Raw genomic sequence first — 19,803 nt, forward strand, 5'->3', positions numbered from 1 at the left:
TACCTGTTGTTCAGTGATACTCTCTATAATAGCTTTTCAGTGACAATAGTGTATATTCTGGTTGTGGAGTAGTCTTTCATTTTTAGCATCCTAGATGTTCTGCAGTTTTTATTTCAACAAAATTGCCACTGACCTCACTGTGAGCCATAGTAAGAACTATAGTTATTTACAGTAGGTGACCACACCCTTCTCCCTATCCTACCTCCTCCTCTAAAAAATATCTACAAGATAGACTTTCACTATATGTTCTAGAGCAGTGGTTCCCAAACTAGGGCCGCCGCTTGTTCAGGGAAAGCCCCTGGCGGGCCAGGCCCTTTTTTTACCTGCCGCGTCTGCAGGTTTGGCTGATCGCGGCTCCCACTAAACGCAGTTCGCTGCTCCTGGCCAATGGGAGCTGTGGGAAGGGCGGCCAGCACGTCCATTGGCCCATGCCGCTTCCTGCAGCCCCCATTGGCCGAGAATGGCGAACCGCGGCCACTGGGAGCTGCAATCGGCCAAACCTGTGGACGCGGCAGGTAAACAAACCGGCCCAGCCTGCCAGGGGCTTTCCCTGAACAAGCGGCACCCCTAGTTTGGGAACCACTGTTCTAAAAGAATCTAAAAGCACTGATATAATAAGGGCTTTTGATTGGAACTATGTGCCCATGCAGAGGCATAAGGAGACCTTGTGGGTGGGTGGAGCCTTGGCTCTGCCACCCTAATGCTCCAGTACAGCTGTTGCAGGGCTTGGGGAAAATTGTAGTAAATTACTCCCACCTACCACACACCCAGAGCAAGGGGGAAATAGAAAGGGAAATATTCCTCCGGGGGGTCTGTCTGTGACACATTGAATGGCAGGGCTACTCATGGAACATGCTCCCTACGCACCCCCATGAAAAAAAGTAGGATTTTCTGGACTCTTTGATTACAGTGTAATGTTGTAAGTGGTTAAGATAAGATGGTCTATGGTAATAAACGTCCAGTATGCAAGCTTTCAAAATGATTGACTGGAATAAAGAAAATGTGAAAACTTTCAACTGGTAGGCAAGTAACGTTTTAGATTCATAGATATTTAGGTCAGAAGGGACCATTATGATCATCTAGTCTGAGCTCCTGCACAACGCAGGCCACAGAATTTCACTCACCACTCCTGCAAAAAACCTCACACCTATATCTGTGCTATTGAAGTCCTCAAATCGTAGTTTAAAGACTTCAAGGAGCAGAGAATCCTCCAGCAAGTGACCCGGGCCCCATGCTACAGAGGAAGGCGAAAAACCTCCAGGGCCTCTTCCAATCTGCCCTGGAGGAAAATTCCTTCTCAACCCCAAATATGGCGATCCGCTAAACCCTGAGCATATGGGCAAGATTCATCAGCCAGATACTACAGAAAATTCTTTCCTGGATAGCTCAGATCCCACCCCATCTAATATCCCATCACAGGCCATTGGGCCTATTTACCATGAATATTTAATTACCAAAACCATGTTATCCCATCATACCATCTCCTCCATAAACTTATCGAGTTTAATCTTAAAGCCAGATAGATCTTTTGCCCCCACTGCTTCCCTTGGAAGACTATTCCAAAACTTCACTCCTCTGATGGTTAGAAACCTTCATCTAATTTCTAGTCTAAATTTCCTGGTGGCCAGTTTATATCCATTTGTTCTTGTGTCCACATTGGTACTGAGCTTAAATAATTCCTCTCCCTCTCCGGTATTTATCCCTCTGATATATTTATAGAGAGCAATCATATCTCCCCTCAAGTTCTGTCTTGGATAACTGAGTTTCATGTTATAAAACTGAAAAATATCATATACCATACAATAACTCTATGCCTTTATAATTTTCTTAACATTCTGTTAATCTACATTTAGATGCCTGTGAACAAACTACAATTGATGAAAGTACTGCATTGCTAAATGTACTGGATAATATTTTTTTTAAACTTGATATCTATATGTGAAGATAAAATTCACCACACGGTAAAACAGAATCACTGTCCAGTCAGAGTTAAAATTTTCTCTTTTATTGCGTGTATTTACTTAGCTAGTGCAGATTAAAGGTTAAGTTTTTTACCTTTTTATGAGTGATTTCAGGGGTTTTTCTCTTACAGTTTGTTAGAATGGCAGGTTAAGAGCATAGTCTTGCACCTGTTCATTTGTGTGGCTGTGATTAATTAGGTGAAAATGGTTACATTCGCATTAACCCCTTTGAGTGAGATTTTTTTTAATCCTGGTATTGTTACTGTTTGTATGGATTGCAAAACTTGTTTTTGTTGTGAGTTATAACAGGTAAAATATTTCACCAGATTCCTCCTCTCCCACCAATCTTATAGTATTGGTTGTTCACTTCCATTCAGTAATTCCTGAAGACGGTTACCATCCTGTGACGTCAGTGGGTTCTGTGAAAGGAGTTTGATGGTCTAGGCTGGTTCCTATTGGTTAGGGATGGTTCCTATCTTCCCAGAAGAACATGTAGCACTCTCGTTCAGCCTTGAATGGTCCTGGGATATCCACAGTTTCTTCAACATTCATATTTTCATTGCAGCACCTGGGAGATAAAATATTTTTAGTTTAGATTTAGATTGGCACAATACCATAGCACTAAGTTCTTTAGTTCTTACCTCAGCCACAGGTCTTGATCTATTCCTGGATCTATTCCTTCTTTGTTAGGTGGTAGTGGAGAAAGGTGAGTTGTTCTTTTGATGGACAGTACTCAGTTGATGCTTGACAGATCAAGAGAAATGAGGATAGCAGATCCCACTGTTCTGGTTCAGTGAAATCCAAAATAGCCATCAAAGCCTTTGAGTTTAGGTCCCCTATGAGTTTGTGTAAAGAGAAAAAAAATTAAACCACATTTTTCTTCCTTTCAGCTCCTAAAATGCCTAGAAACCAATGTATTGGGATCAGTTCACCTACCACATACCACTGAAATGCAGCCATCTCTGGTGAGAAACACAACAGTTGTTTAATAGTGCACAACATTCTAGAGTAGGACACAGGGAAAACCATGTCCAGTTGAAATTACAGGCTGATTTGGAGATAGATAAAATGTAATTATCCAAATTGAAATTTGACCAGAATACTGGAACTAGTCCTGTTAATTTAAATTATTAATGTGAGTAAAAATGAATGAGGCGTTGCAGGATAGGACCATAGATTGTAAACTCTCTGGAGAAGAGACTGTCTTTATTAGTGTTATGTACAGTATAATCTACATTATCGATGTTTAACAAATAAATAGATAATGCTCTAATGGTTCCTTTTTGTAGAGTAGGAAATTAAATCCCATTGTTCTTGCCAAATTTCAGTTTTGAAAATTATAATTTGGCTATCTAAAATGATCCCTGTAATTTCAATTGGATATGGTATTTGTCATATTCATATATCATTAGTATTGCTAGATTACACAATTTTGTTTAAAAGGGTACCTTTCCAAGGCACTGCCATAAATATGAAAACAAAATTAGGTTGCCCATAGAACATCAAATTCCCTCTCCCTTACATATCTGATTTCTTCCACTTGTAGAAATCCTTATTCATATACTATTTGTATTTTCTTCACTATTGTTTGTGGGAACTACTTATGGGAAAGGATTGTAGGATCACGCCCTAAAAGATCAATTTTAATTATTACAAATAGTCACAATCTTCAGTTGCACAATGATCCATAACACACCATGCTGGGTTCATTGCTAACACCAATGGTAAAATACTGGCCAAGTGGGAAGAGTATCACTTCTTCAGTCATCAGCATTGTTTCCCGCAGCACCATGGCCTCCTGGGAAGTCACCTAGAACAGGCACAAGCTTGATTAACTTGTGAATCTAACAAGATTGCAGCATAAGGAATATAGGTGTGCGCAACTTTTGTTTTTCATATTCCACATACCCATTTTTAAAATTGTATTTTGACTGATTACGTTAGCCATATATACCCACTTTGTAGACTATACCTTGTCATAGGAAATTAATTTATGAGAGTGGCGTGGGGAGGTGAGACTTTACTAAGATATATGCATACAAGAAATTAGACTTCAAAGGCAATGCCAACCTGAACATGGCACCAGAACCTGAACCCCCATTATCAGAATTACAAGGGCCAGTAGGCTACTGGAGGAAAAGCCCTTTGAAAGGATTTTATTACATTTAATTGTAATAATGATCCATTATTACATGTTACCTAGATAATAACATGTCAAAGATCACGTTTAGATTTCCTACATTTCCTTAAGTGTTCTAAGTTTAAGTACTCTTGAAAATGACTTGCTGATGTGCTTCTGTGTAATTCAACTTCTGCCTTCTTGCTCAGCTTAAGCTTCCAGAAATGTCTCATGCTAATCAAAGTTTACATATCCCAAATACTTCCTCCCAAACATAGATAAATAGCAGCGAGCAACACAAGTTTTATTTAATTTGAGAGGTGTTTTATTTTTTAAAAAAACCTCAAGATATATTTAACACTTAGATATTTAATAGTGTGGACAAGATTGTCATTTGGTTAATGGATGCACAGAGGGGTAAGGAGATGTAATGCCCCTACTCCCCCTTCCCTGCATGGCTCAGTGGGCCACTGCTTCCCTCACCCCATAGGCAGAGAGTGTGGAGCTGGGCCACGGGGTGGGAGCAGAAAGGAAAATAATCAGTCCCTGGTAAAGGGGTAGCAAAAATTATTCCCCTTTCCCACCTCTTCCATCCCATGAACAACAGGAGGGCCAGTGAAGGAATTACAGCTCTTGAGTGAGAATTCCTTTCCTGAGTTGCCCCTGGAAAGACTTCCATTGACTTCAGCAGGCCTTGGATTAGTCCCTAAAAGAACATGTCTTGGTTTTCTGAATTCCCGTTTATCTGTGTAAGCGAACTGCCTGCCATCAGTGGGGAAAAGTGGATATTATATACTTTTTCTGAGGTATCACATCTGGGGACTATAATCTTCCAGTGCTTATACCTCATCATGTTATTGTGCATCATGTTTGCCTTAGTGAACAATGGGGTGGATGTAATTTATTATCAACTTTTCAAGCTGTATGGCACTATTCTGTTTTAAGGATCTGGAAACCTGCAGTCCATAAACTTTTAAAATTAAACATCATGGGATAGATCAGTTTTCATAGTATCCATGAATTTAGTGTGGACAGTTCAAAACCTCTCTCTATTTTGTGCTACAATATGTTTGAAACCTTTTTGTTTTGGTTTTGTGGTCACAGTGCTTCTCCCAGTTTTAAGTTGTCTTTCTTATTACAAAACTTTTGCTTTTCTTAGGAACAACATGTTTCCCCCCTGAAACGTTTACTGAACTCATTACTGGAATAACAAAGTTTTACTCTGCCCCCAGTTCTGTGAAAGTTTCATCTAGCCTTCCTTTTAGGTGACAAAACTCTGTGATTGATAAATAAGAAGGACTAAACTCTGCTGTCTGTTATACCATGGTAATCCAAGAAAATTTGAAGTCAATGGACATACTCTTCGTTACTAGGGATAATGGATACGGGGTAACCGTGAACAGAAAGTGTCCCCATACATTCAATTTATCAGAGCAAAAGTATAAACTGTAATGATAACAGTGCTACATGGCATTAAAGACAGTAGTAAACAGAAGAAAATCACTGTTATTAGTCACTGGCTTTCATGAACACAGGCCAATACTGTGAATTTGGTATTTGAGCAGTTTAAAAACTATTTGTTTTAGAAGAGATGATGATAGCAGAGTTGTACACAGAGCTCTAATGGCTTCTATATGCTAATAAACACCTTTCTCATGTTTATTCATAAGAAATGTTTATAATAGAGTTAATTATATCTTAAATCATGTATTGCTATTATAATACAAGTATTTGATTAATAATTAAAATAAACTAGCTTTGTGAATATGCAGTTTAAAAAAAAACACTGGGGATTTCTGTGGAATTTTTTTAATGTATTGAGCAGTAAACACAACGAATAGGAAATCGGCCAATATTCAAATAACCCAAGCACTGTGTAGCTAGACTTTTGATTTTGTGTCGTCTCATTTCAGAGGATAGTAAAGATGCTGAATTGAGAGCAAAAACTTTGGTCTTGATTGTCCAAGATGCTGAAAAATGCCACTTTTTTGCCACGCTCCACTTACTCCTAGGAAATGCTCAACACCATGCAGAACTGGACTCATGTCTGAACACATAATTGAGCATGAGAGTATATGTCATGCTCTTTGATAAAGATTAGAGGCTCAATCCTTGTGTCCCACACTAACTCTTGAGATGAAATAGTCTTAGAGGAAACCTGATGAGGTGATGCTGTGTTATTGTAGATAACATTCATATGAGCCATTAAGCTGGGGTCACTGCCTACTTTCCTTCAGTTGGAGGTGGTTCTGTCCTGTATCCTAAAGCTCCAAAGGTTAATCCACAAATATACACAATCTTGTTCCTTCTCTCATGGCTACCTACAGATTGATCCATGTGCTCCATACCATACAAGGGAAGTGGTTGTTCTAGTGCAATAATTCTTTCTATAAAGCTCTTTGAGATACATGACATTTAAAGAAAAATGGTATAAAAATGCCAGTACAAAACAAACCAAGTTATAAAAGCCGCATTGCCTGATGCAAGAAAGCTGAATTATTGGTCAGTATAAAAGGAATGAAAACAACAGTCAAAATGATGGTTTATGTTTTTTCTAGTCAGGGCAGGCCAATATATTTCCTAGACAAACCTGCTGAGATGCTCAAGGCAGTGCAGTGCTAAGAGAAGGGTTTACTTCAGAATGTGTGCAAACACAAACCATGTGTTTCATTGATCTCTGTACTGTATGTTAGCCTAATGAAGGGGATTTTCAGACACTGGGGTTTTACAAAGGACTGCTGGCTGTCTTTATTCATCAAACATATTAAGAAGCGATAAAGAATGGGGGATTTCCCCAGATTATATGGTGAGATGGTGGTTGAGTATGACTGAGTTTACATTTCAGTAGAGCCTAATGTTAGTCAGCAACAGAATGAGTATTATCTGCATTAAATGAAACACTGTGGGCTACATTCTCCTCTTCAGTCTACACAGCATATCTTTTCAGTGCTTTTCTGTTTTCAGTAACATCAGTGGGGGTTCTGGCATGTAGCGAGAACAGAGCTTAAATCATAAAAGTTTTGCATACCCATTATTCAGAAGAATCATGGTCTTTATGTGAAAGTCTATGCATACCAATTCACTTGAGCACATTTCCTGCATGTATAACCTAAACTACAGTGTACCTGTGATGTACTAATTGGGAAAGTACAGATAAAATATGTGGCCAGTCATCTGAAAATAAAACTTGCTTCTTACAGCATTATATTGCATATACACCTCTACCCCGATATAACGGACCCCAACCCAGAGAGGGATGGGTGGCTGCAAGCCCTGACCCCGGCCTTGATATAAAGGATCATATCAGATGCACCCTTTCTAAAACAACACCAAGAATAAAACTTCTTTGGTCAAATACTGTATTAATAACGGAAATGCTCGAGGCCAAAAGCAAGTTTCACCTATAACGCGATAAGATGTTTTTGGCTCCTGAGGACCATGTTATGTCGGGGTAGAGGTGAATTCATAAAAGAAGAACATAAGTTTCATTAGCATTGAGGCACTGTGATGGAGCTAGTTGGGAAATATTTTTGTTTCCACGCAAAATTTCCAAAATTTTCTTCAAAAGTTTCAGGTTTTCATTAACAAATGAAAAACCCCAAAACTGATTTTTTTTTAATTTGACACTCTTTTTAAAAAATTTTTGGTTGCCAAAACATTTTTATATTTGAAAACACAACAAAAATAATTGTAAATATATTTTTGGAATGTGGAAATTTCTATTTTGACAAAGCCATTTTTCATCAAAAAAAGGTTTCAAATGAAAACTTCAACCAGCACTAGACTTCCTTTGCCTAATTCTGACTTTGGATCATATTTAAAATGTATTTAAATTGAGAATGTAATTTTTATATTTTTTTAAAATTGAGAGGACTTAAAAGAAGAAGTGAACGGGCAGAACGCTCACATTTTATTAGCTTTGCTTGATTAAAAAAGACATTAATGGATGGAGTTTCAATTCTACTGTCTATTGTCACACACACTATACCTGCGATTGGTAAACTATTCCTCCTGGAGATTTATAAAAGTTTTAGATTGATGCCGAGGGTTTGCACAGGGTGTCAGTTGAAGCAGAATTTGACCAAAACTGTTTCAACTATATGGATTGGCATAATGAATTCTGATGACCTATTCAGTTCATTCCACCTGAGAAGACATAGATTAATTAGATGCAAGCAAGAGATATCTGGAGAGAGATGTAATGTAAAAGTCTATGTTTAGAACGCAATGGGATAAAATATCTGACGCTGAAAAAATACTAGCATATGATTCACTGGAAGTAGGGTTTCCATTTGAAGTTTAAACGTTAAATTTTGGTAAAATACAGGGAAATATTAATAACTCAGTGTGGGGTGTAAAATAATAACAAAAAATGTGGAAATGGCAGAAGTACTAAATGAATTTTTTGTTTCAGTTTTTACCAAAAAGGTTAGTAGTGATTGGACATTTAACATAGTGAATACCAGTGAAAATGAGGTAGGATCAGAGGCTAAAATAGGGAAAGAACAAGTTAAAAAGTACTTAAACAAGTTAGATGCCTTTAAGTCACTAGGACATGATAAAATACATCCTAGAATACTCAAGGAGCTGACTGAGGAGATATCTGAGCCATTAGCAATTATCTTTGAAAAGTCATGGAAGATGGGAGAGATCCCAGAAGACTGGAAAAGGACAAATGTGGTGCCAATCTATAAACAGGGGAATAAGGACATCTGGGGAATTACAGACCAGTCATCTTAACTTCAATACCCAGAAAAATATTGGAGTACATAATTAAGCAATCAGTTTGCTAACACCTAGACGATAATAAGGTGATAAGTAACAGTCAGCATGGATTTGTCAAGAACAAATTGTGTCAAGCCAATCTGATATCTATCTTTGACAGGATGACAAGCCTTATGGATAGGGAGTAAGCAGTAGATGTGGTATATCTTGACTTTAGTAAAGCTTTTGATACGGTCTCGCATGACCTTTTCAGAAACAAACTAGGGAAATACAACCTAGATGGAGCTACTCTAAGGTGGGCATATAACTGGTTGGGAAACTGTTCCCAGAGAGTAGTTATCACAGTGAAGCTGGAAGGGCATACTGAGTGGGGTCCTGCAGGGATTGGTCCTGGGGCTGGTTCTGTTCAATATCTTCATCAGTGATTTAGATAATGGCATTGAGAGTACACTTACAAAGTCTGTGGACGATACCAAGCTGGGAGGGGTTGCAAGTGCTTTGGAGGATAGGATTGAAATTCAGAATGATTGGACAAACTGGAGAAATGGTCTGAAGTAAATAGGATGAAATTCAATAAGGACAAATGCAAAGTACTCCACTTAGGAAGGAACAGTCAGTTGCACACTTACAAAATGGGAAAGGACAGCCTAGGAAGGAGTACTGGGGAAGGGATTTGGGGGTCATAGTGGATCACAAGCTAAATATGAGTCAACAGTGTAACACACAAAAAAAAGCAAACATCATTCTGGGATGTATTGTAAGCAGGAGTGTTGTAAGCAAGACATGAGAAGTAATTCTTCTGCTCTCCTTGGTGCTGATTAGGCCTCAGCTGGAGTACTGTGTCCAGTTCTGGTTGCCACATTTCAGGAAAGATGTGGACAATTTAGAGCAAGTCCAGAGAAGAGCAACAAAAATGATTAAAGGTCTAGAAAACATGACCTGTGAGGGAAGATTGAAAAAACTGTGTTTGTTTAGTCTGGAGAAGAGAAAACTGAGAGGGGACATGATAGCAGTTATCAAATACATAAAAGGTTGTTACAAGTAGGAGGGAGAAAAATTGTTCTTGTTAACCTCTGAAGATAGGACAAGAAGAAGTGGGGTTAAATGGCAGCAAGGGAGGTTTAGGCTGGACATTAGGAAACCTTTCCAAACTGTCAGGGTAGCAAAGCACTGGAGTAAATTGCCTAGGGAGGTTGTGGAATCTCTATCACTGGACATTTTAAAGAGCAGGTTAGACAAACACCTGACGGGGATACTTAGTCCTGCCTTGAGTGCAGGGGACTGGACTAGATGACCTCCCGAGGTCTCTGCCAGTCCTACGATTCTATATAAAATACTAATTATATTAAAATATACAGTGAATTTTGGAGGAAACAAATGGCAAAAGCCACCTATAACAGCTATATACAATATAATGTGAAATGAGCACATTTCATTCCTTATGCTAGGATTGTATTAATGACTAATAGAAGGACAAGGTGGGTGAAGTAATATCTTTTATAGGGCCAACTTTTCATTGGTGAAATAGATAAGCTCTTGAGAAGAAGAAGAGGAGCTCTGTGGAGCTTGAAAGCTTGTCTCTCTCACCAGTACATGTTGGTCCAGTAAAAGATATTACCTCACCCACCTTGTCTCACTCATATCCTGGGACTGATCTGTCTACAACAATACTGCCAGCATTCATGACTAATACTCAGCTAAGGTAGCGTGGTATCTTGTGATTAAATTCTGGTTTTCCACAAAAAGCTTGAGTAGATGACCAACCAGTGTTGGAATTCTTCTTTCCAGTACTGGAGGCAGAAGATGCAGCGGCTGCTATCTCATCCAGCTGTGCCCATTCCCATCAGAAGTTTGTGGCCAATCTGCTAAAATTCTGGATCCATTGGTCTCTCCACTCTACTTCCTTTTCTGTTCAGTGCCATTGTCTGTGTTCCTGCAGGGAGAACCACTGTGCAGCTCTGTGTGTCTCAGAAGCTTGCATCTCACTCCAACAGAAGTTGATCCAATCAAAGATATTACATCACTTGCCTTGTCTCTCTAATATCCTGGGACCAATACGGCCACAACTACACTGCCTACAGCTTGGCTTTATAGCAACACAGGGTATATCTGCATTTGGAACTGGGTATGTGCTTCCCAGCTTGAGGAGACATATTAACACTAGCTCTCATCAAGCTAGTATGCTAAAGATAGAGTATATCGAGCTGGGAATCACACCTCGAGATCCCAGTGTAAAGGCAGAGTCAGAGGGCTGCAGTGTCTTCCTGTGCAGTTTCTACTTTCCAGCAGATCATGGCATTTTGGGTGTTTCATGTAGTGCTGTGCAAAAAATTTTGACCAAAACTTTTTCTGTAAAAAAAAAAAAAAGAAAAATGCAAGTTTAACACCACCAAAATGTTTGATGTTTGTTTGTGTTGGTTTTGCCAAATTGATAGTTTAGAGGGAGAAAAAGAATGAAAAAAAGAAATCAAAATGTTCTGCTTTGAAATTTTAAAATGAAACCTATTGATTTTTTGGTTTTGAAATATTTTTTTTATGTAGAAATTTCCTTTATTATTTAAAAAAGCTCAAAATTGAAAAGAGCTAAAAAATTAGTTATTTGCCCAGTTCTAGCTTCATGTCAATGGATGGCTCAAAAGGATTTGGACCAGAGTTCACAAAAGTGAATACTGAAGTAAAATCCATCATTTAACACAATATTTTTAGAGAATAATTGCAAAGGAATCTAAAGTTAAGTAGATGTTATGTATGCAGAATTAATTAAGTCTTACTTTGAAAGGTTGATTCATTTCTGATAATGGATAATGGGTTTTCAAGAGAGCACAAAGAAGTTTACAATGTTTGGCAGTAAATCTGGCCTTCAGATACGTAGCTGGCTTCAGTCAACATAATTATGACTTCATTATGACGTTATTACCTGTGGTCGTATCCACTGAAAGTTGGGAAAGTTATGTTAAGTATCACTGAGTGTGGGAAATTATAAGAACCTCTGTGCTTGTTAGGAGGTTTTTTGGCAATATGTAATGATCCAAGGAGGTGAATTGTTGTCAAGCAACTTTGCTTTAAAGTATTTGAAGATCAATACAAGGTTTAAGAAATTAGTCATGTCAAGCTTCCCCGGGACACATAATATTACTTTTGTGGGAGTGAATATATATAATAAAACATATATACTGATCAGCCCTCTGAAACTTACAGACTAATTTGAACTGCAGCCATGTGCCAGCAAGTCTTCTGGATTTTTTCTGTTTCAAGAAGTGCAAATAAATTTAGCCAATACTCCCTTGATTTGATCTGCTGAATTTTCTTTCTTTGTTTCACGAAAACAGACAATTTTTTGAGCTAGTAATGCACACAAGTGATTTGACTATACAGTAAGCGAAGGCGCCGGTATAAAATGCACAAGAATTCGTCTGCTGTGTGACTCCAAAGACTTAAGTGGAGTCACATTTAAGGATGATATTTTTCCAATGGAGTTTAAAACTATTGTTTGAAATACTACAGAAATGTTTTCACATCTGATCTAAAATAATTTATAGATTACAGAAATAGATAGCTATGTTCCATTGTACTGTTGTTTCCAGTCCCCTCTAAGTTTGCTTGGATATCAGTTTGCTTTTGTTATCTTATTCAGATAAAGGACATTTTTACCACAGGATACAGTGACTAATGTAGATTTTAGCTTTTCAATCTAAATGTAATGTGTTGATTTAATATTTAGTTCCATCTGTATTTATTCTGCATTACAAATAGAAAGTATGTTTCTGAGCATTACACTGAAAGATTGGGGATTTCACTAAAAATCCCCTCCCTGCCCAAATGTATTTTTATGAACTATATTAACATTTTTGGCCTTTGTATACATTAAAGAGTGTTTTCGTTGATTAACTACTTCAATTACCATTGATTCTCGGTGTGAGTGCATAATCTCCTGGCACAGCCTGAGTAACAATTGTTAACAGCTGACTGATCAATTAACCATTTCAGTATTCATTACACTAAAAGAGAAAACTGATTACAGTTTGCAAGTTGATATGGCAGATTTAGGTTAAACTGCAAGTTACATAATTTAAGAATAATAGAAATTTCAGTTTTATTTTCTTTTTATGAAATATATGGGAAATCTTGATTTTTTTAGCTTCATTACTGTACGTGTATGTAAAAATGCTCAAATCATCACATTGACATTAGGGCACACAGTGGGTGAATATTTAACATGGGGAGCACTCGCTTGCTTGGTCCTCTCAACATATGTGTTAACTTTTGTGAAAGGGTCAGGCCAGATGGCTACAAGAGAGTACTAGAAGGCAGATATATTAGCCCCAGGTTAAGTAGGTCCCTTTTCCTTGGGTAAGGTAACAGGGAAGGTTCCAGAACAATCAGGAACTTTTTGGAAACAATTACAGCAGACAGGCTGATTAGAACACCTGCAGCCAATCAAGAAGCTGCCAGAATCAATTAAGACAGGCAGGCTAATCAGGGCACCTGGGTTTTTTAAAAAAAGGAGCTCACTTCAGCTTGTGGTGTGCGTGCGAGGAGCTGGGAGCAAGAGGTGCAAGAAGCTAAGAGTGAGAAGGCGTACTGTTGGAAGACTGGGAAGTACAAGCATTATCAGACATCAGGAGGAAGGTCCTGTGGTGAGGATAAAGAAGGTGTTGGGAGGAGGCTATGGGGAAGTAGCCCAGGGAGTTGTAGCTGTCACACAGCTGTTACAGAAGCCACTGTAGACAGCTGCAATCCACAGGGCCATGGGCTGGAACCCGGAGTAGAGGGCGGGCCTGGGTTTCCCCCATCCCCCAACTCCCTACTTGATACCGGAGGAGTTGAAGTGGACTGTGGTTCCACCAGAGGGGAAGGTCTCTGGCCTGTTCCCTGATCCACTAGGTGGATCAGCAGAGACTGCAGGGATTGTTCTTCTTCCTTTCCCCATGCTGGCCAGTGATGAGGCTAACTGAGTGAACGGCAGATTTGAGCCATGAAAGTGGCCAAACTGAAGGCTGCCGTGAATCTCTGAGGCGAGCAAATCCGCCAATAAATGCAGGACCCACCAAGGCAGAGGAGGAACTTTGTCATACTTTATTAGTTTACCTCTCTTTTCAAGCCAGACATCAGATTAGTGTTTCTGTTAAAGTAAATTTAAGGCTCATAAAAATTGACAGACATGGAAAGCGAATCCCTCTGCGTATCCACAGAACCACGTGGCAACAGTGAAACAAACTTTCACGAACTGCCTCACTCATGGGCTTCAGCCACCCTGTTCTGGAGTGACCACTTGTAGAATTTAGAGCATAATTCAGCTCCATGCCCATTCAGTCCTTCGCTCCTCTGCTAAGACATACAGCAGGTGCCATCTGGGATAGTGATTTTTGTGATACGAAGGTCTCTCTTTTCAAGGAACTTTTCTGGGCAGGGACTTTGTCCATTTCTGCAGCAGAAAACACCTGCTGATTGGGGCCTGATTTGACTAAGGTCTTCGGCTGGTAGTACAATATTACTACTAACAATAACGAAGGCCATGTCTACACTACGGGGACTGTAGCAGCGTAGCTACGGTGCCATACCTATGCTACATAACCCCATAGAGTAGAGGCAGACTACAGTGACAGAAGAGAGCGACAGTAGCTGGGTTTTAGGATTTAGCTGCATCTAAAATGGGGATTAGGTCAGCATAGCTGTGTTGACAGAGTTGTGGATTTTTCACCCCCTTGAAAACTGTAGCTATGTCAGTCTAAGTTTAAGTGTATGGCAGCCTGAGACCACCAACTCATTTCACATAGGCCACTGAAGAGGCATTATATAGCAGTAAATTTTAGCTTTTACTGACCTGGAGCTGAAAATATCTATAGTCCATTAGCAGTCTCTTTATCCATATATTTCTTTTTTTACATGAGTTCTATAATTATGTTAATACATTGCCAAAATATTACCTTACAGTTCCTAATTTTGTGGTAGTTGCTCAAAAGCAAGATTTTAGTATGTAACTATAAATGTTTTTCCATTTAAAATAGCAATGTCTTTACTTTGTAATAAAATTTAGACATTAGAAAACTATCAGTAGATGGAATCTTAAAGTAACCCTTCTTTTCTTGTACTCATTTTTCAACTTTAAACCTCTTACTTAGGCTGTTTTGTACTCCAGAAATACCCTCTCCTTGTAACAAATTCCTGATATACAGAAAATATATTTGTACAGTAAAACTGTGCTTGTTAAACTTAAACCAGATTTATTTCAACAGAACAAATCTTTCTTTTAAAACAAACAAAAAGATTTTTTAGTTTGCAAGGTAAATAATTCATGTACTGGCTTATCTGTCTACATTTTAGCCTGAAATGACTGTACTGCAATAAAAACTTTATCTGCCATGTTGGGGAAATGCGGGAGGGGTGCCGTTAAATAAAAAATTCCGGTTAACTAAGAGGATGGGAGTTTGGGTGTGGGAGGGGGCTCGGGCCTGGGGGTTGAGGCATGGGAGGGGGTGCGGGGCATGTGCTCTGAGAGGGAGTTTGGGTGTGGGAGGGGACTCAGGACTGGGGTTTTGGTGTGCTGGATCTGGGCAGGGTTCACCTCAGGCAGCTCCCCTCAAGCGGCGACATGTCCCTTTTGCTCCGAGGTGGAGGTGTGGCCAGCTGGCTCTGTGCGCTGCCTCCGCTCACAGGCATCGCCTTCACAGCTTCCATTGGCCGCGGTCCCTGGTCAATGGAAGCTGCGGAGCCAGCACTTGTGGCCATTCCTCCTCCTAGAAGCAGCAGGAACATGTCGTCATTTGTGGGGAAACCCCTGAGGTGAGTGCCGTCTGGATCCAGCACCCCCAAATGCCAGTTCCTAGAGCTTTCTGGTTGGTAGGGCTCCAGATAACACAACTTTTTAGTATACTATGAAAATAGGGCTAAATCCTGGGAAAGAGCTCACTTTTATACAACTCTGAGTCCTGTTTGCTTAGTTTCCCATTGAAGTCAGTGGGCCTGATTCTGTTCATACAGTGGTGTAAATCTGGGAAACGCCAGTCAATTCAATGGCACGGCATTGGTGTAAAACTGGTGTGCGAGGAGAATCAGGTCCAATAAGACTACTAATGCAAATAAGTGGTCCTCAAAATGAATATAGGTTGAGAATCAGACGCACACTGTGTAATAGAACCATGCATTCAGAATATTACACAGAAAAGATTCATAGATGAAAGACTCCTTTTAGGATTAGAGGGATAGGTTCCTGAATCTTAACACAGAGTAAAATTGCTCTGCAGTTAGCTGTCAGCTTATGCTTCAAGGTATGAAGAGGAATGGCAGATACAACTAGTTGCTCCTCCTTGTGCTGTATTTGGACCAGTAGGTTCATGACATATACAAATTCACTGGGCATGTCTCCAGCCCATCACCATTTTCACTCCTGTCTTGACTGTTGCTTCCCCTGCCAGCACAACAGAAATACAGTGTTTTTGCTGCTGCAAAAGTCTTTTCAAGTGTTGCCTCATAATTAATAAAATGAGATATCATTATATAATAGATCATATAATTGAGTAATATCAAATAATACTGTATATTATCAAAGGAAAGGCCACATAGTTTCAGGTTTTGCCTGTCGGAGTTTCTAATTCTAATTTGGTTTAAGTGTTACTGGTACCTTTGAAATGTGTATCTACTACAAGGTACACAATATGCACTCATTTAAAATCAGATACATTTCAAAGTAAGTAAGTGATATTGCAGTGCAACACAAAGCTTTTTTGTAAGTTTTGTAAGTTGAAGTAAATGGTAAAGCAACCCAGTGTAAGACGAACAAAAAACAATTTCAACAAATGTTTCTTAACTAATACAAAAGAGGTTTTGGACCTCTCTAGGTTCATCCAGCCAGAAAGGTTAGAAACTAGTGTTCGTTTTTGTTTTTTGTTCTTCCTATAGTGGACTTAATAAGAATGATTTTAACAAAATATTTCAAAATATTCCTGTTTCTTGTTTTACCTTCTGAAAACATTATGGCTTAGATTATTTTTTAGCATGTGGCTATGTCCTTTTTCTGTGGATTAATTTATAATAAACATCATTTGAGGTTGTTATCAGTCTGCCTAAACTATTTGACTGAAATGAAGACAAGGTGGGGGAGGTGATTTATTGGACCAACTTCTGTTGCTGTGAGAGACAAGCATTTGAGTCGCAGAGAGCTCTTCTTCAGGTTGAAAGATTGTCTCTCACAGCAATAGAAGTTGGTCCAGTAAAAGATATTACCTCACCCAGCTTGTCTCTCTAATATCCTGGGACTGACATGGCTACAACTACACTACATACAAATAGTTTAGACAGACATTTTAAGCTCTTCTTAAATAGGGTTGCCAGTTTTATTTTGGCAAAATGGAATGGGCCGAGCTTTGACTTTATAACTTGCCCATTGGCATTTCCTAACCTTGGCAAGTAACAGAACCTGATTGCTCATTTAGACATCAAGGAGGTGAAATGCCCTCTCCAATGTTAGTACTCGGAAAACAAGGTGCAGCTATCAAATATTACATTTATTTTCTTTACACCTTCAAACCAGGCGTACATTGCTGTGGCTACAAGCATTGTGTAGAAATTATTTCAGAATTTAAAATTGACATTTTTTTTAGCAGGAGGAATTTGTGAAGAAACCTTTTTACCACTATTACACAAACTAAGTAAATAACAGAATAATAGTTAAATGTTCCAAAATAATCAAAAGAATTCTTCTTCAGAGTCTCTGTATAAGAAAGGAATATCTGAATGTATAGTTTTGTATAATTAACAATGACCTAGTAATCTGATTGGTTTACATTTGTGTGAAGTGTTAAGAAGGAAGATAACTTATTTAGGATGGTCCATCAAAAGTAAAAGAAAGAATAATAGGATGAAAAAGAGCAAAGGGAGATTTACCTTCTCTGTACTTCTAGGGTGAAATTTGCAGCCTTGAGGGGTGGACACTTAAAGTGGATTTAAACCATCTTTGCACCCTTCTATGCCTAGCCTGCTCCAGGAGTTGGAGGGGAGTCCACCGAAAGTTAGAAAGACCTGGGAACCTGTCTAACTTATGGCAGCCTCTCTGCCCTGTTCCATGGGCCACAGCTGCCTGGAGTCTCCACAGCCTGACCAGCCCTGGCCAGCATGTTTCCAACACCAGGGCTTGAAAGGAGTCGTTGGAGGGCAGCATTACTGCTGACTTCCACAGTGCCTCACCAAAGGAATCCTCCCTGGGCTGGAACCAGGGCTTTTAGGGCCCCTTTCCACCACTCTGGGCTTTTTTTCTTGGCAGAAGGGGCCATATTCTCTAACAATATTATATTGGAAGGGATATGGAATAATTTACTTGACTGGTCTTCTGTATCTATTTTCTATAATTCTATATCATATGCCCAAATAACAAAATGAAATATGTAAGCTACTCTTTACTCCTGTTCTAGTAGCGCTTACGTATTTTCCAAGGATTGGTAGGCATAGAAATATTTTTTACGAAGGTATCCTCCTTGAGACAATCCCTAAATTGGGTCTCACTGGATACACTTTATGATGGATGGATGAAATATTGGCCAGTCTCTAAAAGCCAGGAAAGAGCATCAGGCTTAGAAGTACTTAATCAATTAAATTCTGTAACTCTCTCAAAAAAGATGGCTTTTCTCATCAGCATAGGAAGAACTAGGCCTCCTGATCCCCTTCAAATGTGGTGGCTTCTGGCAACAATATAGATTTCATTTGGGTGAAAAAAATCCTCTGACTCTTGCATATGGAATGAAGATAGTTCTGTTGTCTCTTCTGGTGGTTCAGAATTGCCTTTCTGCATCTGGGAAGATGCACTTAAAAGCTACCTTTTCTAGGAAAAGTGGGACAGGCGGGCAATTGTGTATTTGCAGGAGAATGTAGTTGTAAGTTAACACAAGCAACTTTCACCTCTGCCAAATGTGTGTGATTGGCCATAAGCTACTTAAATTTTCAAATCTGTTAATTATTCACAGTTTTGGCATGAGTTGTTTTGCTGCACACAGTGGGTGGCTGTGATCCGATCCATCTTTCTTGATAGCTGTATGTGAATTAAAGAATTTTTGTCTTCTGAAGCATGAGTGTCTTGATATTTTTTCTTAGTTTTTACTCACAGTTGTTTATAATCCCTTGGAAGTTTGAAAAAATGAAATCTGTTAATTTAACCAGTTTTATTTTCTTATACTATATGTGTGAACTTGTTTGCTATCTAAGGGGTTGTTCATTAGTGCAACTGGGTTAGCAATAGGATCATGGAAACTAGAAGTGAAACATTGTGTGTTTTGGGGGAAAAGTCACATATAAACAATTACATGGACTTTGGAAACAGAAAAGAAAATATAATGGTTACCAACCACGTTTTTAGTACACAAGTTAAATATTGTGGCATGAATCATTCACATAATAATTTCAGATCTCAATTATACCTAGGCACAGCTGACTTGAGTTAAATGTAGAGTTGGACCCCTTTCCTGATTTGCCTTGCTGTTTTCGATAGACCTATAATGTGGTAGAGTTCTGCTGGTAGAGTTCTGTTGGTGGCTGAGAAAATCACACGAGTCTAAGAGCTAAACTACTGATGCCTCAACAAAGAGCAACTGTATCTACAAACTTTCTTTAAAGGACATCTAAAAAGTATAACAATGTATATTGGACTGGACCTTGTGCCCTACGACAAAGAAGATGGAGAACTGCCCTTAAAGAACAATTAAGGGGTTTCTCTTATGTCATGAGTATCCCCTGGTGGCAAAAAGCTGGTTCAGTGCCACCCACTGTCCCTGGTCCTTAGGTATAGGGGTATTCTGGGGGTGTGACTACCGGGGTGAAGTTTGGACAGGATGTGGTACAGGGATCCTTGCCCAGCAGAGTGATCTTTAGAGCACTTGTCTAGCTGGCATAATTTAGAGCAGTCTTTTAGTTGTTCTGAGTTACATCAGAGGTGGTTTCAGCCTCCATCTGTGCCTGAATCAGTCCCTGTGGGTATTAACTTTGATCATCATAATCAAATTCTAATTTGGC

At 39.1% G+C, this 19,803-nt stretch overlaps 1 protein-coding gene across 2 annotated transcripts in view; it reads left to right on the top strand.

Moving 5' to 3' along the window:
- The window catches only part of TOX (thymocyte selection associated high mobility group box), a 272,534-nt gene that overhangs the window by 41,335 nt on the left and 211,396 nt on the right, over positions 1-19,803 (top strand). The window contains exon 2 of one of the 2 annotated variants that reach the window (XM_077810228.1): positions 2,852-2,926. The exons of the other annotated variant lie outside the window; for it this stretch is intronic. Within the exon in view, the coding sequence (XP_077666354.1) occupies positions 2,852-2,926 (75 nt within the window). The remainder of the gene's footprint in view (positions 1-2,851; positions 2,927-19,803) is intronic. 2 annotated transcript variants of the gene reach the window in all.

This window comes from Eretmochelys imbricata, chromosome 2, assembly GCF_965152235.1.
Source record: "Eretmochelys imbricata isolate rEreImb1 chromosome 2, rEreImb1.hap1, whole genome shotgun sequence".
In the NCBI taxonomy this organism is placed as follows: Eukaryota; Metazoa; Chordata; order Testudines; family Cheloniidae; genus Eretmochelys; species Eretmochelys imbricata.